General features: G+C 42.0%; 1 protein-coding gene across 10 annotated transcripts in view; it reads right to left on the reverse strand.

Moving 5' to 3' along the window:
- Window positions 1-721: 721 nt before the first annotated feature.
- LOC137290929 (uncharacterized) overlaps window positions 722-24,258 on the reverse strand; it is a 33,012-nt gene continuing 9,475 nt past the window's right edge. For 4 of the 10 annotated variants that reach the window (XM_067822143.1, XM_067822169.1, XM_067822160.1 and 1 more), the window contains 6 exons: window positions 13,804-13,879; window positions 7,820-7,894; window positions 5,464-5,754; window positions 4,560-4,859; window positions 3,503-3,796; window positions 722-2,280 (listed from right to left, as the gene is read on the reverse strand). In XM_067822143.1, coding sequence (XP_067678244.1) covers window positions 2,198-2,280; window positions 3,503-3,796; window positions 4,560-4,859; window positions 5,464-5,754; window positions 7,820-7,894; window positions 13,804-13,855 — 1,095 coding nt within the window. In that variant the 5' untranslated portion in view covers window positions 13,856-13,879 and the 3' untranslated portion in view covers window positions 722-2,197. The remainder of the gene's footprint in view (window positions 2,281-3,502; window positions 3,797-4,559; window positions 4,860-5,463; window positions 5,755-7,819; window positions 7,895-13,803; window positions 13,880-24,258) is intronic. The other 6 variants (XM_067822177.1, XM_067822186.1, XM_067822194.1 and 3 more) reach the window with 3 other exon arrangements.

A 24,258-nucleotide genomic window follows, 5' to 3' on the forward strand; every position in this document is an offset into this window, starting at 1 on the left:
TTGTGCTGCAAATGTCACACTGCTCTGCGTGTAGTATTGATGAAAATGCACTTGTGTGCAGGTAAAATCGATTCGAGCATAATGAGCCTTCTGCGAAAATCACTGAGCTGTGCTCTGTTGCATTAGCGCTGTTTGTGTCGGATGAGAAGCTTTTGAAGGCATTGTATTAAGTACCAGCCAACAACGAAATATGATTCTCAAGGAAGTGAGAAAATACATTTGGCAATATGTAGACGATGTCAGGAAATGACTTTGGCTGGATTGACGAAAACATGATGCCATGATAAATTTAATACTGCCCTTAAAAACACGTATACTCCTTGAAGTACAAGAAAAGAAGTGGTATTATGGACTTGGTTAAGGGGCTCTCAGAAAGGAGCTGCATTGCCGTTGCATCGATCTCTTAAGGATTACACTTTACTTAGCTGCACAGTACTTTTCCCATTAAAGCTTCCCTACATCATAAAGCCAGTGTGTTATAAACCTTAATTATGCATAAGGTATTGCGTAATACAATGGCCGCAAAGACAAAGGACACTGCTGAGATAAATCGGATTATTTTAGGTATGAAACAAACGCTCACATCGACTGGAAAATTTGAACACAACAAGTGAAACATTTCCTCGTATTCAGACTTTCCGTGTTCTTTTGTGAGACATGAGAGACCCATAAAGCAAACGGAACAGAAATGACGATACCAGCATAAAGGATTCGAAAATAATATGAGTGTGGAAAAAGTTTATTACGATAACACTATTTGATCGAATCAGTATTACATTTCCGTTTGATTGTCCAATATAACAATCGTGGTGTTAATCATTTCATGCAGTGTAAACCTCTCGCACTTAGCAAAACTGTCTCAGTAACGAATAAGGACATTAGTCCATAATAATCAACAATCCTAGCCCAAGTTTCTGACGTTGGAACCAAAGACTGTGAAACAATCTTCTCTGACTTGCGTTGTGCTCACAAACAACTCGTGTATTATACAGTGCTGAAATACATTTACAAACAACAGCTGATACTTACTGATCTTAAGGAAATTGACAGAAATCAGAAACATGATTCACATATTGTACCCAAGCTGGAGGGTGAACGCTGTGGAAGTATGATAAAAGTAGTTGCTCAGTTCTATTTTGCTGAACTAATGCACAAGTATTGGGTATTGCCCTATCCTCATAAACAACAATATGTTGCTTACTATGAGGCATGTGACCCGGAGGTATTATATCCTGGTTGTGAAAGGGTGCACTATACTCTGGGGGTTTGAATATCAATGTCAGTATTCTGAGCTATCAATGTTCCTCCAGTACGCAAGTCCCAAAACCTTCAAAGTCAAATTTAAACTTACCAATTTTTTAAACACAGTATTTTAGTCATTTCAAATATGGCTAAATTTCCCAACAATCGCCAGCGGCTGAGGGGATGGTCCAACTAGGGTCCATGCAGGTAGCAAAAGTAATGTTAGTCCCCTTGGTCCCTAGTATAGTGATCTACCTTCATTCGAAGTGTGATACTCTAGTTTTACCGTACTTTGAAAACGGATGTTATAATATATACATATTATCATGTTTGCTCTCGTCACGATATGGCTGAAATATTCTCGATGTGACGTTAAATTATAACTCACTCACTCAGTGTTCCATCAGGTGATGGTTTAGAGTATGTACCTGGTGTTAGACGCACCAGTGACAGAAGTCAGTTTGAACCTGATGTTCAGCTCCAGCCACACTGGTTAGTTTGGGGCCATCCGAAGGTCACCATCACTGAACCTTGACCCAAGAAGTCAGTTAGTCACACGAATTGTTCCCTAAAGAATGGAATATATTTCGCAGCAAATTCGAGTCATCAACACCATCACCATCACCATCACCATCACCATCACCATCACCATCCAGTCATCAACGCCATTCTGTTTTTTTGTCAAGAGAGAGAGAGTTCAGTCAACGAAATTCAAAGCAAAGTGATGGTGCGTTGTCGTGTACATATGCAAATAGCAAATTACGATGTACCTATCCAAAGGAGCGTTTGTTCGCTCTCAAAAACTGCCTGTATTTAAACCCGAAATAGCGCTTCCTGCAGTATTGTAACATATCCGAATGCTGTCCAGCAACACTAACTAGATTCAGGAATAGAGTGTAAATAACACTTTGTGCATTATTATACATCCCATCCGAATGCTGTGCAAGGACACTGGCTAGATCCCGAGTCGCAATAATACTTGCTGCATTATCATAATGTATCCCATCCAATTGCTGTCCAAAACATTTGCGCTGTTAGCTGAAATTGAAACGAAACATCAGTGATAAATATGTACTGAGCATGATATTGCTGAAAATGATTTGTTAGCACGTGCTAGTTCAATAAAGCTGTCATGAGACTTACAATACAAGCAATACAAGAATTATGTGTGTGTGAGTTAATACTTAACGTGACATCGTGACATCGGCAATATTTCAGCCATATCGTGACGAGAACATTTAACGCTGAAATGGAATGTATGTACGTTATAAAAACCTGGACTGTAAAAATACTAGAACATCACAGATATAAACATGTAACTAGCATGAAAAACTAAAACATTGTCGTTAAAGAAGACAATAGAATATAAAATACGGACTATAGATCGCCAACAGCAGAAGGTAGATCACCATACTAGGGACCACGGGGACTTACAGTACCTTAGCTACCTGCATGGATCCTAGCTGGATTTACACAGCCGCTGGCGAGTGTAAGAAATACGAGCTACAATTAAAATAACAAAACTACTACGAGTAAAAACTCGGTAGACTTAAATTTACATGGAATGTTTTGGGACTTAAATACCCTCTCAGGAGGACAATAATTGTACAATACTTCAAACCCCTTTGAAGGTACACCCACCAAGAGTCTCAATTACAAGAATTATGAGATGACATAAAGGATAAAGAAAGATAATATTTCATTATCCCGAAGGAAATTTTGGTTACATCCCAAAACACACGAGACAGGACAAAATAAGAAATACGTACATTCTAGGACATATAGTCATGTAGTTAATAATTAGCTGCTCCTTTCTCGATCATCGAATGGTCTTTTAACTGAGACTGTTTTGCAAGTGTTTACTCTTTTCTTCTTTCTTACGCATTTTTATTTAGAAACTCGTTTGACATTATCATGCCGATGGGAGTATTTGAAAGTGTGTTTAATGAACTTTCGATTTTATGTTTGTAACTGTAAATATCCCCTGAGTAACATGTAACGTCACTACGTTTTACTGTTTCACTACCCTGTTTCACTGGGTTATCTTTTAATGCTGATAGTACCTACCTCTGAAAAATGTTTGTCAAAATGATAGTATATTGTGGGTTGCATAGGCACATAGATAATGTATCACAATCTTTTGACACTATTAAGCCGATGGAAATCAGCAAAGGCACACAAGCAATCGCATAATGAAATGTACAGTTTTCCATTGTAGATTGTCTGTGTCTGACCTGTAAGAAAACCTGAAGTATCTCACCCTTTATTGACAGATGCCCCTCACAGGTTAACTCGTCTTGCTGGTTCTGGCATCGGAAACTAAGTTTCACAGGTCCGGTGTAGGATTCTTTGATATTCAACGTAGTGTTAAGTGTCACGCTTGTTAGTATATTTCCAATTGCAGCTGGAGACAAGGGTAGACGGACGTTCCCGACCAGCAGTGTGAAGTTGTTTGCTGAAGAACAGAAGTAATTCTGTATGTCCACAGAGAGGTTCTTGTGCAGTCCGGCTGTGTCTGTTGTGTTGTCACTCGTGATGTTGCATCTTGGGACAACTGAAACGACAATATCTTCTTCTGATGGCAATTTATAATAAAGATGACTGACAAGATTTTTGAGCTCCATCAAAGTAGCGGAAAATTAAACCAGTCACATTAGTTCACTAGCCACTGTCAATACGTTTGTGCAGTTGATCAGAAAAGATTATTATTGGTATTATTATTACATGATATTATATAGCGCACATATCCAGGCAAACAGTACATGCTCAAGGTGCTGGCAGTTTCCTTCGATCTTTGGATGTCAATCGCAACAGCACATCATAATTTCAATCTCAACTCCCCTAAGAACATACCGCTGTTCCAACCAATGGGCGCACTGAGTTATTGCCACTTTCTCATCCTTACGTGTTACCCATTTACAGCTGAGTGGAATGGAACACATAGTCACAGTACTTTGTCCAAGTTCACTGCACGTTGTTGTACCCAAACTACGCGTTTGCTAGTATCCATGTACGTGACCACCATCTGATCATCTGCCAACAGACTCATAGGTTCTAAATGCACAGGGTTCTGTACTGTACACTAAGGGTTGTGACAATACTGAAAGAGTGTGCACACAAGGTTTTACCGCCGGTCAGAACAGGGCTTGGCCCTGGTACCTCTAAGCTCGCTGGATTCCTAACCTGGCGCCTTTGAGAGCTCGCCCACCACGCCCATTACATCCCATGATGACGAAATAGACACTTATTAAGATAACTCAAATGGTGTTCTAAGAAGACGTTACAGGTTATATATGTAAGGTAATGGGTAATCTTACCTTTGGTGAATTTGAAACCACCACAAGACACGTTTTTTTGTGTGTTGTGACAAATAAACAGCAGCCGAATTCCTCCTAAAGCTGAAGCTGTGATATTGACGTTTATGTTAGCTGTTTTGTTGCTTGGTTTGTTCACAGAATCAGATATTGGCAGTTGCGCATTTTCGTTCCCATACAGCAGCGAGAAGGTATATTGGGCAGAACAGTAGTATTCCTGGATGTCCACAGTTAGTGTCAGTTCCTCATGCAGTGTCAGCGAGTCTGTGTTGTTGTAACTACTGATGTTGCATCGTGGAACGTCTTAAAGAAATACCAATAATTTGATATGTTAACAGTGTGACCGGAGTTACGTCAAGTGTGGCTATATATTTTAGAATGGTCGGCCATATAAGTGGTCTTGTATTATGAAAGAGGCAAGGCATATGTGAAATTTCAGTCAGAGACCACTCAAAGGTCGTGAAACATATCGAGACATTGTGCATTCGGCATCTGCTCACAGACAATAAGCGAAGTTGCTCAATATAATATTAGTTGTCTAAAACCATCAGATGATGCACAAAGTACTACGCCAACCCCAGAATTAGAAAATGACACACTAACCTTAAAATTATGTTCCTTTTTTGCCCATAAAAAAGCTTGCAATACAAGACAAACCTTCGCTGATATGTTTCTGAGTAGGACAGTAGGGATATGTTTAATTTCTCTGCCAGCAGTGCTTTGGGAGTAGTCATACATTACTTGCAAGCAAAACGAATCTTCTAATGACAATATTTCTGAGTAGCACTGTGGGGGAGACGTTTCATTTATTTCCAAAAGCTTACGATTTCACTCTTGCACTTAACACGTGATACCAAATGCATAGTCTGTGCATTGATGTCTCAGAAGGATATACATATGTACCCACTTGCAACAGCCATGGTACACTTTGACGGAGTTGCTGAACCCCCAACTGTACATCCCCAGTCGCCTGCGTCTGACTGCTTGACGTTGGGTATTGTGAGAGTTGTGTGAGTAGCATTAATTACTTCCCCTTTGTCATCACCAGAGTCTATACATTTCCTCAGTCCCATATGACAAGTGGAAGCAGTGCTCCCAACAGGCTTGGAATAGGAGTGTGTGTTACTTGACCCAATGCAGGTGAGCTTTGCATTAGACCCGACATAACCCACTTGTGGACATTGCAATTCAGCAGCACCTGTTCAAATGGAAGAAAAATCAGGCAATAAATGGACTTTACAGAATATACCCATGTGGGGAATCTAATCCTGATCTTCAGTGTGACGAGCGATGGCCACTTACAAGCCCATCGCCCCTTTTTCAGTGGGAACAACATCTATCACAAAGTACTTAGATCTGCAGCTCATTGTAATGTAAAATAATAACATTTTGGTTATAAAGTGAGTGAGCAAGTCAATATTTAACGTCACATCGGCAGTATTGCAGTCATATCGTGACGATAACATTCTTGAAAAAAAGGAATTGATGTATATGGTAAAAAGCCTGTAAAAACGAAGGATAGTAAAACAACTAGAATATCACAATAAGAAATAAAACTAGTGTGTAAAGTTAAAACTGATATCACTATTCAGACAATACAATGAAAAAACAGGCTATAGATGGCCAACAACTGAAGGTAGATCACCATACTAGAGGCCGTGAAGACTTATAGTACTTCTGCTACCTGCATGGTCCCTAGCTGGATTTACACCATCCTTTCAGCTTCTGGTGATTGTATGCAAGATTAGCCACAAATTAAAATCACAGGAAAACTAAGGCCATAAAATGGAAGATTAAATTTGACTTCAAATGGTTTGGGGCTTACGGAGCCTCTCAAGAGAAAATAGTTTTACGGTACTTCAACGCCCCACGAGGATTCAGCAACTAACAATCTCAGTTACTAATTCAACTTCCAATCATCTCAAGTCAGAGAACAATTCTAATTCTTTTAAAAATACAATTATTAAATGAGAACTTACGTTACTAAAAAGTTCTTCATACTTCTTGATTTGAAATAGTGAGTGAGTGAGTTAAAATTTAACGTCACATCGGCAATATTTCAGCCATATCGCGACGGGAACGTAACATTAAAATGGAATATATTAGTATTATAAAAACCTGTCGACGAAGGACAGTAAAACAACTAAAACATCACAGAAAAGAATGTAAAACTAGTAGCTATGCCTAAAACAATTTATCTATAAAGGACAATACAATATAAAACTGGGCTATAGATTGCTAACAACTGAGGGGAGATCACCATACTAGGGACCATGGGGACTTACAGTACCTTTGCTACCTTCATGGACCCTAGCTGGATTTACATCATCCCCTCAGCCATCAGCAATTTGGGAAATCTAGCCATACAGTAAAAACAACACTTAAACTACGATTAAAAACCTGGAAATTTAGAAATTACTTTGAATGTTTGTGGACTTACATACCCTCTCAGGAGGACAATAGTTTTACAGTACTTCAACCCCCTTTGAGGATACAGCCACTAACAATTCTAGTTACTAATCTAAACTACCAATTATTAAAATACATATATCTACAGAATCGCAGTGCTCAAATTTCTACCATGAAATCAATTTCCTTTAAAAAACCAATGATTACATGAAAACTAACAGTTGTAAAAAGATCCTTGATAGTTTTGACATTGAAATACTTATCCCTTGTGAAGTCAAAAAGAATATGCTTGACCGTAACTCTCTCATCACAAGGGATACAAAATAGAGGATCCTCACCTTTTAACAGATACTTATGGGTATATCTTGTATGGCCAATACGACATCGTCGTATGATTACCTCTTCAAATCTGGACTGACAACCCAAGTGGGTATAACCAATGTAGGGTTTTATTTCATGTAGTTTATTGATATCTACTTGGGTGTCCCACTTCTTCTGCATCAGATCACGGATGTAAGTTCTAATGCTCGCTTTGTAATCAGAGTATGGAATAAGTGGTGTCACAGATTTGTTGAGTGCTGCCTTGGCAGCAAGATCGGCCATTGCGTTACCGGAAATACCTACGTGGCTGGGTAACCAACAAAAGACGATGTCGTATTGGCCAGTGGCAAGATTATTATACAATTCAATAATTGCTATTAAAAGTGGATGTTTACAAGAGATATTTTTAATAGCCTGAAGGCAAGAAAGAGAGTCGGAATATATTATATATTGTTTACGTTTAGGGTGTCTTTCAATATATTTAAGAGCTGTTAGTATGGCGTTAGCTTCAGCTGTAAAAATGGAGCCGTTACCTGGAATTCTAGAAGATATTGTTCTGGATCCAATGACAGTGGCACAAGCCACTGCACCACCGTCCATGGAACCATCTGTAAATAAGGGTTTGTAATTGTTATATTTACGTTTTAATTGATGATATTCTTGTTTATATTGTAGTTCATTAGTTTCTGATTTTTTAAATGAAGTTAATGTTAGATCAACTTGTGGCCTAACCAACTGCCACGGAGGAGAAGAAAGAAGACGGGAGGGAGATATGTTTTCCAGCTCAATGCCAGCCGAAGAAAGAAAGGGTTTAATTCTGTGCCCAAGAGGTGGAGCAAGAGAAGACCTCTTGTATAAATTTTTATAAAGTGGATTAAACACACAATTATATGCAGGATTAGATTCATTAGAATATAATTGAGTAATGTACTGTAAAGACAATTTTATACGACGTTGAGTAAGAGATGGTTCATCGGCCTCAACGTAGAGACTGTCAATAGGTGAAGTTCTGAACGACCCAAGACAAAGTCTTAGGCCTTGATGGTGGACAGAATCAAGAAGTTTAAGGTTGCTTTTACAGGCTCCACCATATACGATGGAGCCATAATCGAGTTTCGAACGAACCAGTGATCGATATAGGTGCAAGAGGGTAGTTTGATCCCCTCCCCACTTTGAGTTGGAAACAACTTTCAACAAATCTAGTGCCTTCAGGCATTTAACTTTAAGGGATTTAATGTGCGGTAAGAAGGTTAAATGAGAATCGAAAATTAAACCCAAGAACTTGGCCTCCTTAACAACTTGGATGGGAGTGCAATTTAAAGATAGTTCAGGGTCTTTATGCGGTTTATATTTTCTACAAAAGTGTATACAATTAGTTTTGGATTTAGAAAATTTAAAACCGTTTTCAAGACACCATTTATTTATTTTATTTAAACACAACTGATATTGCCGTTCAATAGTACGCATATTTTTACCACGACAGGAAATATTAAAATCATCCACAAAAAGTGATCCATCAATTGAATCATTTAAAACCTTGGATAAACTGTTGATCTTAATACTAAATAAAGTGACGGACAAAATACTACCTTGAGGGACACCCTGATCCTGACTGTAATGATCAGACAGGGTTGAACCCACTCGGACTTGAAATTGCCTGTCTTTTAAAAACTGTGATATAAACTGAGGCAAACGACCTCTTAACCCAAAGTCATGTAAATCCTTTAAAATGCCATGCTTCCAGGTCGTATCGTAAGCTTTTTCAAGATCAAAGAAGATCGATACAGCATGTTGTTTATTTACTAAAGCATTTTTCACGAAGGATTCTAAACGTACCAGATGATCAATGGTACTACGGTTTTTCCTAAAACCACACTGTATATTTGTGATCAGGTTATTGGTTTCAAGATACCAATTTAATCTGTTATTCACCATACGTTCCATGGTTTTACAGACACAACTTGTTAAAGAGATTGGTCTGTAATTAGACGGATCGCTATGATCCCGGCCAGGTTTTGGAATGGGGACTACAATGGCATTTCGCCAGGAAGCTGGGAAATTTCCTGATGTCCATATTGTATCAAAAATATTAAGCAACGTTTCGAGACATGATTCGGGCAAATGCTTTAGGAGCTGATAGTGGATATCATCAGCCCCTGTTGCTGTATCATGAGCTTGCTCAAGGGCGCACTGTAGCTCATATAGTGAAAATAATTCATTGTAATCTTCACCGTTGTCTGAGTTAAAATTTAATCTTTTCTTCTCCTGCTGTTTCTGAAACTTTTGAAACTCAGGGACATAATTGGATGAAGATGAATGCGTGGCGAGAGTTTCGCCAAGTTTATTAGCAATGTCAGATTTATTAGTTAGTAAATTATCACCATCCTTCAGATGGCGGACAGTAGATCTAGAACCCTTGCCCTTTATTCTTTGAATCATATTCCACACCTTTGACATAGGCGTGCGTGAATTTATTTTAGAAACGTAATTTCGCCATGACTGGTGCTTATTTTGTTTGAAAGTACGTCTGGCTTTGGCATTTAAAATTTTTACTTTATCTAAATTATGTACAGTAGGATGTCTGCGAAAATACTTTTCCGCTTTCTTCCTACACTTTCTGGCCTGTTTACATTCATTGTTGAACCATGGCTTACGAATGTGTGGAACTGCAGAGGACTTTGGTATAGTTTGGTCAGCAATGTTATTAAGTGTATCAGAAAACAACTGTATAGGATCTTCGCTATTCACGAAAACATCAGGTTTTAATTGTTCAGAACAAAGTGTGTTATATAATGACCAATCAGCCCTAGAGAAGTTTCGCCTGGATAAGGCTGGATCATCCCCTGGGATAATGCTTTTAAGAATGGTGGGGAAATGATCACTACCGCATAGGTCATCATGGACCTCCCAATCAAATTCATTATATAAATTAGAATCAGCAAGAGATATATCCAGGGAAGAGTATGTTCCCGTAGCTGGATGTAAATAAGTGGCTGAATCATCATTAAAAATACATAAGTTATTATCGGATATGAATTCCTCGATGATTTTACCTTTAGTATTTGTGTTGACACTTCCCCAAAGTGGGTTGTGTCCGTTAAGATCACCCATGACGAGACATGGCTTCGGAAGTTGATCATATAGATTTGGAAGATCTGATTGTTGAATATTTGAAGAGGGAGGTATATGCAAGCTGCACAGTGTCAGGGCCATATGTAAAGTGAGACGAACAGCAACAGTTTGTAAATTTGTATTTAGAGTGACAGGGTTATGAATGACGCTCTCATGAACCAAAATAGAAGCGCCTCCAGTAGCTTTATCTCCCACAGGAGAAAAAGAATGATAATCACTATATTGTCTCAAATTAAAGTTATCTGTATTTTTTAGGTATGTCTCTTGAAGACATAATGCTGACGGTTTAAGATCTTGTATGAGTAACTGTATTTCGTTTAAGTTACTCTTTAGTCCTCTGCAATTCCACTGAATCAAGGGCTGAGAACTTTTCATCTCTTAGGCGGATTAATTGGAGATCTCGCTCGCCCATTACGTTTAGGCGACAAACTTGTTGTTCTCTGAGGGATGCTCTCTGAAACATCCATCCCTTCAAATGATCCAAATTTATTGTAAAGTTTGATGGGATCATCAGAACCTTTTGATGCTCTATTCGTTTCATTGTTTCGAGATGAGTCACTTTTATATCTGGATAAAGCATTTTTTCCTTTCTTGGAATGTGAAATTGGTGCTGAGCCATTCTGTACCCCTGTTTGTTGATTTGGGGTTACAGAAGCAGGAGACGATACAGGAATCTGTACAGCTGAAGAAGGCTCAGCAGTAGTTTGTGTGCATGAATCGGACATGCAGGAGGGTTCTGGGTTAATGGAATGTATCCACGTCAAATCTGTTTGGCAGCCAATAGAAGATGTTATCAATGCTGGTCTTTTAGTTACGGAGGCATAGGAACCATTAGGATCACAGGAAGGTACAAGCTTTCTAGCCTCATTGTAGGTAATGTTCTGAACAGTTTTGATTTTATTAATCTGCATCTCTCTTTTCCATATGGGACACTCTTTTGACGAGGACGAATGCTCACCAGAACAGTTAACACACTTTTTAAAGTTGCTATTGCAGTCCTCAGTAACATGTGATTTCTCACCACAGTGGGCACAAGTAATAGTACTTTTGCATGAATTTACCCCATGACCAAACTTTTGGCACTTAAAACACCTCAGTGGGTTGGGTATATATTGTTCAACTGTAAGGCTGCAATAACCTGCTTTGATAGTTTTGGGTGGAGATGGAGAGACGAAAGAAAACAGGTATGTGTTTGTGTTAAGTACGTCTGAATTTTGGCGCCGAGTGAAACGTTTCACATTTGTCACACCTTGAGCTTTTAACTCACAAACTATGTCAAGCTCCGACATATCATCTAGGAGGTGATCACGGTCCTTTACAATGCCTTTGCTTGAATTAAGTGACCTGTGAGCAGATACAGAAACAGGGAGACCAGCTAAGGAATCAACAGACAGCAAGTTGGTAGCCTGTTGTCTTTTGGCACATTCAATGAGAAGTGATCCAGACCTCATACGTTTGATGGTCTTAACATCTCCTGCTATACCATACACACCTTTCGAAATCGCAAATGGATTCAGTTTGATAGGCTGCTTGTCCGGAGATTCTAGAACCAGAAATCTCGGCCAGTACTCAACTTGTGTAAGAGGTATGCAACCTTCATTCGCACCATGATCATTGTCAAGTTGACGCTTTTTTTTCAAGGGGGTTTCAAGAGCCATGTCGAAATATTAAAGATGCATCACCCCAGCTCCCCACCCACCACGGAGTATCATAAAGACAATGCTATATACAAGTGGATCTCCAACTTGCAGCACCAAGGATACTGGGATGGTATACTCCAGCAGAAGGATTAAATTGATAATCAGTCTACCAGATTGGCCCATGAGCCACCGCCTTCTGGGCATACGACTCTAGGCAAAAACAAACATAACATTATACATTTGAAATTATGGAATCCAAATAGTTTGGCCAAGCATGAAAAATCAAATCAACAGTTTCATAAAGTTTTGAGCATATCATAGTTTCAGCTCAGGGCTTGGCGTGACCAGCCGATTGATAGAACTGGGCCAGTTCTACCACCCGTCTAGGTGAAGTAAGGGCCGAAGTGGTGTGTTGAGCAAAAGGAGATAAAATGTACAGTCTCCTACTGCCCTCAACCACCAGACTACCGTCCTCCACCGACACGGGACGCAACCCACGGCAAACAGGTTGCCCAATTTGGTCGCCTCTTACGACCAGCAATGGGGTGCTGTGGACACATTCTGCCCCGGGTCCACACGGGAGAAGAGCACTTAGCGTTACCCAGCACCCACCACGAGGAGGTGGCTCTTCGTGGGTGCCTTGATTTGAAATAATTGTCCCTTGTGATAGAATATTAAACCCAGTCAAGCAAGACATGCTAGACCGTGATTCTTTCATGACAAGGGATGCCGAACGGAGGATTCTCGCCTTTCGAAAGATATAGATGTGTATACCTGGTGTGGCCAATAAGACACCGTCGTATAATGTCGCAGCAAGGACAGCCAAAGTGTTACCACAGATGGCTGGCTGGGTAACCAACAGAAGACGATGTCGTCCTGGCCAGTCGCAAGATCATTATACATTCCACTAATTTCAATTAAAAGTGGATGTTTACAAGACACATTTTAAGAGCCTGAAGGCAAGAAAGAGAGTCAGAATAGATTATATACTGTTTATGTTTAGGGTGTCTTTGAATATGTTCAAGAGCTGTTAATATAGCGTTTGCTTCTGCAGTAAAAATGGATCTGTTATCTGGAATTCTAGAAGATATTGTTCTGGATCCAATGACAGTGGCACAAGCTACTGTTTATATTGTAAGTCATTAGTTTCTGATTTTTTAAGTGAAGTTAACGTTACGTCGATCTGTGGTCTTAGCATCTGCCAAGGACGATATTTGGTTATAAAGACTCGAAGACAATGTGATCGATAGTTGTCCATGGAGTCAAGTGAGAGAGTGAGTGAATTAATATTTAACGTCACATCGGCAATAGTTCAGCCATAACATGACAAGAACATTTAACACTGATATGAAATGTATGTGTATTATAAAACCGGATCTGCGCCCCCCCCCCCCCCCACACACACTACACACACACACATGCACGCACACACACACACACACACACACACACACACACACACATAGGTTGTTATAGTGTGCTGATTTGATTGGCGAAAGACAAACTTTCATATCATAACTTTGTACCACATCAAGGGGCCGAACTCGAGCTTTTTCATTCCGTACCTGTTTAGTTTAGTAACAGGTCAATGGGATTCATATGTTTTTTCGGTCCAAACGCTGATGGTGAATATGGACATATACCGATAGCCAGTATTGTATGTGCAAAATGATCCATATTATTGATAGGTATAGGATAATAGTAATTTTCCGTAAGGTATGAGTACAATGTCATATAAAACATACCCAGTGATAGGTGAACGACTAGAAACAACGCCGTGGTGTACACAATATACATGGTTCTCCTCTGACTCGATCCCACCTATAACAACAGATGAGGCAGTGTTAATCATATTAAAGTGAGTGAGAGAGTTAAGAGTTATCACATCGATAATGTTTCAGCCATATCGTTACGAGAGCGATTCGTTACAAAACTACATATTGATTGATGGCACGTTATAAAAATATGTCAATGAAGGTTAGTAAAACCAACTAGAATATCACAGAGAATGTAAAACTAGTAATTAGATTAAAACAGTTCAGCTATAGTGGACAACAGAGCATACAAACAGTCTATAGATCGCCAACAACTGAGGGTAGATCACCATACTAGGGACCATGGGGACTTACAGTGCCTTTACTACCTGCATGGACTTACACCATCCCTTCAGCAGTCGGCGAGTGTACGGAAAGCTAACCAAAATTAAAACAACAAAAACACTACGTTTAAAAAGACTGGTGAGTTTTCATTGACATGAAAGTTTTGGGACTTCCGTACCCTCTCAGGAGGACAATAATGTTACAATACTTCAACCCTCTTTGAGGGTACAGTCACTAACAATTCAACTTAAACTACCAATAATTAGAATGCAACTATCAACATAGTAATCAAAATTCAGTCATGAAATTAATTTCCTTTAAAAAAACAGTAATTAAATGAGAACTAACTTTAGTGAAAAGATCCTTAACAGTTTTGACAATGAAATATTTATCCCTTATGATAATCATATTAAATGATTTGTGAAAAGGTTAAACACTATGCATTTTATTGCATAAAGCCATTCAAACATGAATTTATACCACAACTGCACCATCCATCTATGAAAGAAAGTCCGAAAAATTATATTTATACACCGAAACGAAAACTATTTTAGCCCCGCCCACTTAGTATGCATATCTTTATCTGCCTGCTGTCCGTGGGTGTGAGGTCATACCCGATAGTCCGCCCGGTGTACTTACATTTAGTTGGCATACGCCATCGAGATGAAAGTGGCACGAAGCGCAGTATTGTGAATATAACGTTGTTGTAATTTTGTAGTGGAAACTGACAAATGCACTTCGAGTTTTGATGGTGATCCACCTGTGTAAACTACACGGATCTACATTTCCTGAGAATTTTTGTTTGACAGGAAGGGCATAGATAGTGCGGACATTGTGACACTTTCACTAACTAGTAAACAGGAACTGGTGAATTTACTGACATCAACATATATAACATCAAATCATGTATATGTGGCAGGGTGTTAGCTGACACCAATTGTGCGTGATGCCTTAAGGTCCATTGAATTCCTCTGTTTGAATCCTGCTACTTGTTCAGATGGCAAATGTTTCAACATTGCAGTCACCACTGTGTCGAATGTTATTGGAGAGCAATTAGTAGTATAGGGAATAGTGATTCTAAAACACTTTCAAGAAATGCCTCTACAAAGCCTTATTTAGTAAATAAGGCTTTGGTTGGGCCATTAGCTCTTGCTACTATTACCCCTACTACAAAATTACTGTGCCTTGGTAGGAGGTAATAATGTGCCGTACGGTACGATCAATAATTCTTCTCTTACAAATCCCCTACCCGGCCCATCCCTCAAGTAGTATAAGTTAGGTTCGTCGGCTTTCATATCCACTTTATCTATGTTGTAAGTTTTGACTGACCATATAGGATCGGTGGCTCGCTTACGGCTATCGCCCTCGTGTTATGTTTATATCGATGAAACAGTTTAACGTGAACCGCCTACGATCTCTTTGGTGTTCATAATAAAGGCTTGCTGGGCTTTTTGTATTCCCTGTGCTATGTACTTTTTTTTCTCGTCCTCGCTGATAGCAGACTTACGAGACTTGGATCGAATATCTTGTTTCATTCCGTTATATTTTTTGAGTTCAGAGAGGATTGAACTAAACTCCTCTTCTGAGATCTTACTGTCAGAGAGTGCCGTGGAAATTCGCTCACTCACTGTGTTCAGCTTTGCTTCGGCCAGAACCCTGATCTCGTCGTGTTTCAATGCCTTACGATTAAGTCTGCGTGATACTAACTTAAGCGCCAACCCTACCAACCCTGTCACCCCAGCCGTTATTTCAATACCTAGCACTATAGGTGCAGCCACGATGGTGGTTAACAACCCAACGCCTGCCGCCCCTAGTCCCATGCTGGTTGCCATAAGGGTAGTGTCAGCCCCGTCCACGATATTGAAAGCTCTATTATATTTTTTACATAGTGCTTTCCGCGTGTCACGGTCTTGTTCTAGTTGACGTTTCACATCACATAACTGCCTCAAGCGGAACCCATCTACGGTTTCCAGCGTCTTCGCTACTTCCTCTACGACTGGGTACAGACCCATCTATAATATATATTTTGAAAAATATTTTAATTGGGTTTCAGTTAATATTTCACGAATGAATTTGAAGCCTACAAGGGATAGATCATAATTAATGATAATAGGTGTGAAGCCAATAGACTTTTCTGTTGTAATAAAAACCCCAGGGAGGCTTATGAAGCGGTTTATAGGACCCCCCGGGTCATTCCGTTGTATAACAATACGGCAATATTGACCTACGTGTTCGTTATACCAGTGTATTGTCAACCCGGGTAAAATTTGGCGTCCTTTCGAGGAGTTTTCCTGGTTAAAATACGTAAAGACGACTTCTATGATGATTGTGTAGAGGTAGTTTATTTGATCAAGATGCTCCTTGGGTAAAAAAAACTTACTGCTAAATGTTAATTTACTTTCTGTGTCAGAACTTAACCCACTTTTTTCTCCAGAATCTATCGAGACTGTTGCTTTATTTTCCGTAATGAAATCCCCGGGCCAGATACCGTTATTCCTAATCTTAGAGATGTACCCCCACTTTTCTTCTTTTAATGTGATATAAGGTGAGGTGATTGTTAAGTTGATCAGCCATTCAGGCTCTTTTAAATCTGATAACGACACCCGTCTGTACACGTTGTCTTTGAAGTGCAGGATGTATAATTCATCTTCCTCACCAGGCTGATCGAATCCCTCCGTATCCCCCAGGTCGTTAAGCGTAGTGTTGGGATGATGACTGGTCATTATTATATTATTACGATATAATTTCCAACTGGTTTTCTGATAATAATTCAGGGGTTAACTTCATACCCATGAAGTGTATGTTGTCAGGCAGGAAGATATTGATTAGTGATATCTTGTTTTCCACGATCACGTTGACCCCCTGTAGACTGGTGTTGGAGCCGACACCCACCCGCACGTAAACGTTGCAAACTTGAAACTGGTGTCGTTTCACCCACCCGAGTTTGATCCCCTTCACGATCTCGACATCATTCCCCGATGGTTCCCCTAGGTAGACTTTGATGAACAATGTTGAGTTTGCCGGTAGATCCTCTAGTATCTTGACCACGCCTTCGAATTCAGACACCAACTGCAATTTCACGTTTTGCATGGCCGGTTTACTCGATAGCATGTGGGCTGCTATAGTGTTGACTGGGCTGACGACTATACTACGTCTCTGAGTTGGGACGTAAGCCACGAGCAGGGTTCCATTGTTCACGACTTTGTTTAGGTGGTTGTCTTTGTTATCCGTGAACACGTAAGGGGAGACGAGTTTAATATTGAGAAACCATTTGTTATCGGGTAACAACACCCACTTGTCATCTTCGGTGAAGACGAGCATATATGGTTTGTTTTTGACGACGGTAGTGCTCTCAACATCGTCTAAGTCGAACAGTTTACCACCGAACGATGGGTATATTACCCAATTATTATCACCGGTGTTGACAAGGGTGTACTTAGTGTTGACTATTGCTCTTGTGGTATCTATCATATCACTTAGGGCTCCACCGGAGGGGATTTCAACGCGTTTGTAAATGTTGTTTTTCAGTTGCAAGGCATACGATTTACCATCTACTCCGGGAGCGTCGAAACCGCGCGTGTCTCCAAGGTCGGAGATCCCGATATTGACGCATTTTTTCACTCCGGGCCCTTGTGCGCTGGTCATGTTACGTGAAGCGTTAAGCTGAGGTATCCTATATTTACAGGATTATGATTTATATCTAACACCGATATTGTCAGCTCAGGTATGTTGCCCTGGGTTAATCTCTTATACTGCCGTGGTGAAAACGACTCGGTTCTACCGTCGTTGAATTTCTCAGTTTTCACCGGCACTGCTCTCAGTATAGTGGAAGGGTGACCTCCTTGAATGTTGTACGTTGTGCTCACCTGATCGAGATGAATGTACAGCTCTCGGTACGGTACTAGGTCGGGTAACTTCGTGCCTGTGACGGTTGTTGTTGGTTTTATCTCGTCAGGAGACATACCGAGCATCCTTGCTAATGGTCGGCCGAGCCTCAAAGGGTTTCTTCCATTGTTGATTAACACCACTGTACCGTTTGAGTCGTTCATCTTGAGTTCGGCTCCCAGGGGTTTGAAGACCTCGTCGTTTAGCGAGCACACGTTGTAGTAGCCGTCAGTTATCTGGCTGCGAGCCCCACTGACGAACAGCTTATTGTTGCTGATATTGATGTTAGTCCATTGTGGTAGGTAGGTGATATCGCAGAGTGCGACTTCGAGTTGACCTGACGTGTTATCGATCGCGTGCGTCAGCTGAACGGCCTCACCGCTCGTTATTCCTGGAAGTGTTATGTACATGTTAGAGTATATATACTCATTATATAATAGTTTTAAAATGTATTCCCCTGGTGTGTTTTACCCTAAACTGGATGTAGATTTCTCCCCCATGAAGATCGTGGTTGCTCCTGGGTTGTATTTCAATACCCAGCTTTTAGATGTGTTCGATAAGTATAAGCTTTCGGTGACTAACATTGAGGCAGTCCACGCTTGGTTCAACAACCCTATGCAGTTCTGGCAGAACCAATTCAACTTTGCCGTGTGGTGCGCTACAACGGGGTGTGGTGTGACATTGACCGACACTCGGCGTGGGCCGCTGAGTCAGTCTGTGTTCAAGTTCCACGTGTACTACCAGGTCAGACGTATCCTTAAAGAGATCAGCGCCCCCCTCCCACAGGACAAAGCGTGGGGCGCAACAAACAACCCGTACGATAGACGGGCCTACGAACGTATTTGCAATGAATTCGAAATAGACCCGAAGACGGATTGGCGTTTGCCGGGGCCGAACCACGGGTTGGGTATTCCTTATGATGGGCCAAAACCAGTGAAAGAAGTCAGTGATTTACTGAAACGACATGATTTACTACGCCAGGACTTTGCTTTGTCGAGTAATGAATGGAGGGATGATCGTATGAACTTTAAAGGTGGGGTTGCTTTCATAGTCCAGAAAGTGGAGCAGTCAACCTCAGACGGGTGGAAAATGTTCATGCTGGACACGTCGAAAGGATTCACTCGTGCCGGGGTAGTCAGGTTGAACGACTCGATTCGAACGTACGTGTGGGCGCTGTTGGGTGCGCAGTCGATGACGCGTTCCAACATCATCGGTTCGGGAGCTGCTTACGACGCTCAGACACAGTTCGTTTCCAACGTTGAGGATGCTATCAATTCTCCAGTTGATCTCCCGCGGGCCATCGAACGCTACCAAAACGTGTTAGAATACGCCAGATCGAAAGTCAACTACGTGTTCGGCGTGGGGTTGTACATGGCTCCGAGTGATATGCAACTGAGAGTAAAAAAAGTGGTGGGTTATAACAATAAAATAGTCATAGCCACGGCGGACCAAAAGTTGGGTATCAACCCCGATATTAACACCCCCTATTGTTAATAAAACGGCCCTGGTGGTTGGTGGGGTAACTTTGGGACTTATTTGGTTAAAGATTTCTTAGCCGCTACGTACACCAGACCCGCCACGGCGACGATGGCTGCCCACAGGTTTTGACTGAGCCACATGGCAGTTTTAGACAGAGCGCCCAACAACCACGAGACGATGCTACCCAGGATGCCGGGAAGGGCTTCGGCGGCTTTACCAGCCAGTTTAGCTAGGCCTTCCCCGAGTTTTTTTATCCAGTCTTTAACACCCCCACCGCCACTTGGAGTTCCCCCGCCGCCGGCAGGCCCAACAGGGGTTCCTCCCACCAGTGACACCACCAGGGTTGATATGATGAAACCCAATGCAGTCAGAATACTGGCGATGGTGATCCCTTGCTCCCGGAACAATATCCGAATCCTGTTGGCTAAAGTTGTATCCTCATTCAGTATTCTATCGATTGTTTCCCGAATACGACTGATCTGGGATCGAAGCTGTTCACGATTCGAGGAAGCGGATTCCAATCGTGTACGTCTCTCGTCTTCTAAATCGCGTAGTCGTTCATTGATACGGCGCTTCATATCATCGTTTTCAGTTTCGTTGAGTTTGGTTTTTTTCCCTAGCGATGTGCTCGTCGATTTCGTTCAGTTTCCCCATGTTGTTCACGAGTTCTCCACGCACGCGTTTCACGGCTTCGTCTAAGCCGCGCAGTTCCCTTACCGGAAAGTCAAACCCCGGTAACGGTTTGTCCCAGTAGGTGCTCAACAGTTTTTCTATGCTGTCCGAGGCTTCTGTAGCACGCTGCGGTGTCATTTCATCTCTAGTGGTGAGGTGGGATCTGGTAGCTTGCAGATCTTCTTTAACGACCTTAGGTATTGCACCACCGTAATCATTCATGTTTAGATTTTTACGGATAAATTCGACACCATGGCGGCTGGCTAGAGTTGACAAGGCCAGTGGTTTTTTATTGCTCTTGTTAAAGAGGTCAACCCCTGGGTCAGACTTAAGGCGTAGAACACCCTTTGTATCAATAAAAAAATTCTTATGGTATCGACCCTGTGGTTCAACGTAGTTTTTATCTCTTCTTAAACTTTCGTAATAATCATTTACCGTTGTTTCCAAGAGTTCTTGGTTCAATGGTGAACTAGTAAATGAGGTCTCCTGCTCATCATCGAATGCCTGGGCACTAGCGCCCGGTATCTCCGTCATATCTATGTCTTCATCCATTAGTATTAAAAATATATTTCTTTTATATAACAATGTACGGCAGAAAATTAGATCCTTTCAGAAGATTGAGAGAGCCATTAGGTGCCAGAGCCGTGCGCCAGTCGGTGACCATCACCAACAATCCCAGCAAGATAGACCAGAATCAAACTCTGCTGGTTAGATTTCCAAACCTTGGTGAGAATGACCTCATTGTACCAGGCACTGTTCGACTGGCGTTCAATATCACGTTGACCTCCGACAACGACAAACGCGAGCTAGTGCGGAACGTGGGTCGAGCTATCATCAAGAAAACGACCGTCAAGATCAGCGGTAACGAGGTGCTGAGCATCGACGACAGCGACGTGTTTCACTGCTACAAGGATCTCTGGAAAAGCGAGGGAGAACGAGTCAATGATGTGTACCAGGGCATCAGCAAATCAACCCGGGCGCGCATAGGATACGTCTTCACGACAGACCAGCAAGACAAGCTATCGGACGGTGAAAAGGCCATCGCTCTAGCATACGGGAATCGATTCTGCGTGCCGCTCGACTTCGAGTTGCTCACGGGACACGCGCCGTTTTACCAGGCCGCGCTGGGTGATAGGCTCGAATACGAGCTCACGTTTAACGACTATAGCAAAGTAGTGCGTACGCCGAACGGTGACGAGGCCAGTTATGCCATAGACAACATCTCTCTGGAGTTCGACATGGTCACTAGCCCGGAGCTGGCCAGGCAGGTTCGAAACCAGTATTCTGGGAAGATGGCTATCCTGTACGATCGCGTACTGAGGCATAGATCAGTCATGCGAGATAAGAGCGACACTGTGTGGAATATCAACCTGAACGTGCCGGCGCGATCGATGAAAGGTATCCTGGTCGTCCCCGTGGAGGATTATGAGCCATTCCGGAGGGACAGCGAGAAGTTTTTCAACCCCGAGATTGAAAAGGTGGAAGTGACCATCAAGGGCGTGCCCAACCAGCTGTTCAGTCATGGTATGAGGCCACACCAGCAGTGGGATGAGATAAAAAAGCTACCAGTGGGGGACTACATAACAAAGGACCTGGACCTCGGCTCCGTGCAGATCGGTGAATACCTGACCACCAAGTACGCCCTATGGTTGGACATGCGATCCACGGATGATGATAAACTGCACGGTAGCGGGCGCCGTATAGATAACGGCAGCGAAGGGATAACCATCCAGATTACTAAGAAGGCTCAAACCGCTGGTAAGTTGAAATTATATCTGTACGTAATTATGGACGCGCAACTTAATACAGACAATGGGAGATTCGTGCAAGCCATCTACTAGTGGGGGAGACCCCCTGGGGTTACCCACTGACCCACACTGCGCTATCATATGCGGGCAGACTGGCTGTGGGAAGACCGTTTTCGTGTTGGATATGTTGGAGGGTTACTACAAGGATGTGTTCGATAACATCGTTATCATGTGCCCTACTCTGAGCATGAATAAAACGTACGCGCGACCTTGGGTGATGACGGACCCGGACGTACACAAAATCGACCCTGGAACACGCCTGCAGGACTGGTTGAAAGCTCTTCACGAGAAATTTAAAGGGGAACCGACGCTGTTTATACTGGACGACTGCAGCGCTAATCGCGAGATAACAAAAAAGAGAGACATGCTATCGTACCTGGCCTTCTCCGGCCGTCATGCAAATCACAGCGTCTGGGTGCTAACGCAGAAGTTCAACTCGGTGTTGAAAGACCTCAGGGAGCAGACGCGATGGGTGGCCTTATTTCACTGCAAGGACAGGGATTCGTTCGAGGAGTGTTTGAGAGAGAACGATGTGATGAGTAAATTAGAACGGGAACGGGTGAAGAAACAGCTCGCTGAAACTAAACACGCTAAGCTCGTTCTAAAGACCGACCAACCAGTAGCATATATAGTTTGCTAAGCAAAGCTAAGCAAAGCTAAGCAAAGCTAAGCAAAGCAAATGCTAAGCATAGCTATGATATTTGAAGTATTTGTCGTGTGCAACTTAACCTTCATTTCTCTGTGTTTTGTTTGTATCGGGTATTATATAGTTAAAACTAAATCTTACTTGTTATATTATAAGATGGAGTGTGAGGAATTGCTCGAACAGTTGGGGGGTACACCCACTGGGGATTCCCCCAAGCGAGAGAAACTGGTGGCGTTGGCTGTTGGCGGCAAAGCCAAACATTACTTTGGAGACTACACTCCGGATAAAATTCACAAAATGTCAGCCGAAGAAATCGATAAGCTGTACGCTAGATACGAGTCCCGGCTCGGAGCAGAAATGACAAAGACAATAGGATCGGCTATGACCCAGATATACACCGGTATTGTATCACACTTCCTTCCCATTCCACCAGAGCGCCGACTTTACCTGTGGGAGGACCTCGAGAAAGACCCTTTTATCGAACACGCCGTGAGCTCTATCAGCTGCGGGCTGTACCACAAATATGGTATGTTGTTGGCTCCAGTGACGGCGGCTATTATCACGGCAAAACATTGTCAATTTGAGAGAAAGAATAATAATAATAGTATAGATGGATGCTGCACAGGAAACCCCAGTGGAGGAGACCCCAGTGGTGGTACCCCCCACACCCCAAACAGTGAGTCCCGAGGTGACGGTGGAGACCACTTCAACAGTAACCAGACAGAAGAATCCTAAGAGAGTAGCTGCCGGTAAAAAACGGTGGTGTAACCAACATAAAGTGACCAACCCAACCCGACTGTTGTTGGCTGTAGGTGTAACTGCTGCCGTGGTTATAACATGGTTATACGTGGGGGTACCCTCCCACAGTGAGCCACCACCCCCCACGCCGCCGGCAGGCCCCACTATTGACCCGCATATCATGTTATAATTTAAAATATTTTTATATATACATAATGTCTGAGGGGAAAACGTTCGTCAACGACGCATACCACGCCACAGTGGTCGCTAGTCTAGCCGTAGGGTACGCTCGGTTGACTAAAATGGTGCTTAAACAACCAACTATCAAGCTAGATTTCAACCTGCAGGATATGGGTATGCTCATAATGAACCTTGGTATGGCGATGGCCACAAAAGACATCCTAGTAAAACAAGGAATAATACCTGATAATATAATGAAATAAATATAGGGATGGCCACGATAGCTATGATGGTTGGTGGGGCGTTAGTGAATGCCCTGGCATTTTCCGGGAGTAATTACCTCTTCTCGAAACTACGAGATGATCACGCGGCTGAAATACAGGAAGAAAGGAAGCGACACGATCTCGCTACTGAGAAATTACAAAGAGCACAGGCCGAGTACGCTAAAAAACGCCTCCAGAGGATCGATTTTATTAACGAACAACTCACGCGTGAAAACCATGCCGTTCAAACATTCAACGATGTTGATGAAGCAATGAAAGAATACTATCTACTAACTGGTAAACAATTGGAACCGCTCAATAAACCCACACTCGCTCAGTACTACACACCATCCAAGGGACAAATGAATCGTGAACTGGGCTTCATAGTGTTGGGTATAGCAGCTACTGTGTTGGTTGCGAAGCAATTAAA

Source organism: Haliotis asinina, chromosome 1, assembly GCF_037392515.1.
Source record: "Haliotis asinina isolate JCU_RB_2024 chromosome 1, JCU_Hal_asi_v2, whole genome shotgun sequence".
Taxonomy (NCBI): domain Eukaryota; kingdom Metazoa; phylum Mollusca; class Gastropoda; order Lepetellida; family Haliotidae; genus Haliotis; species Haliotis asinina.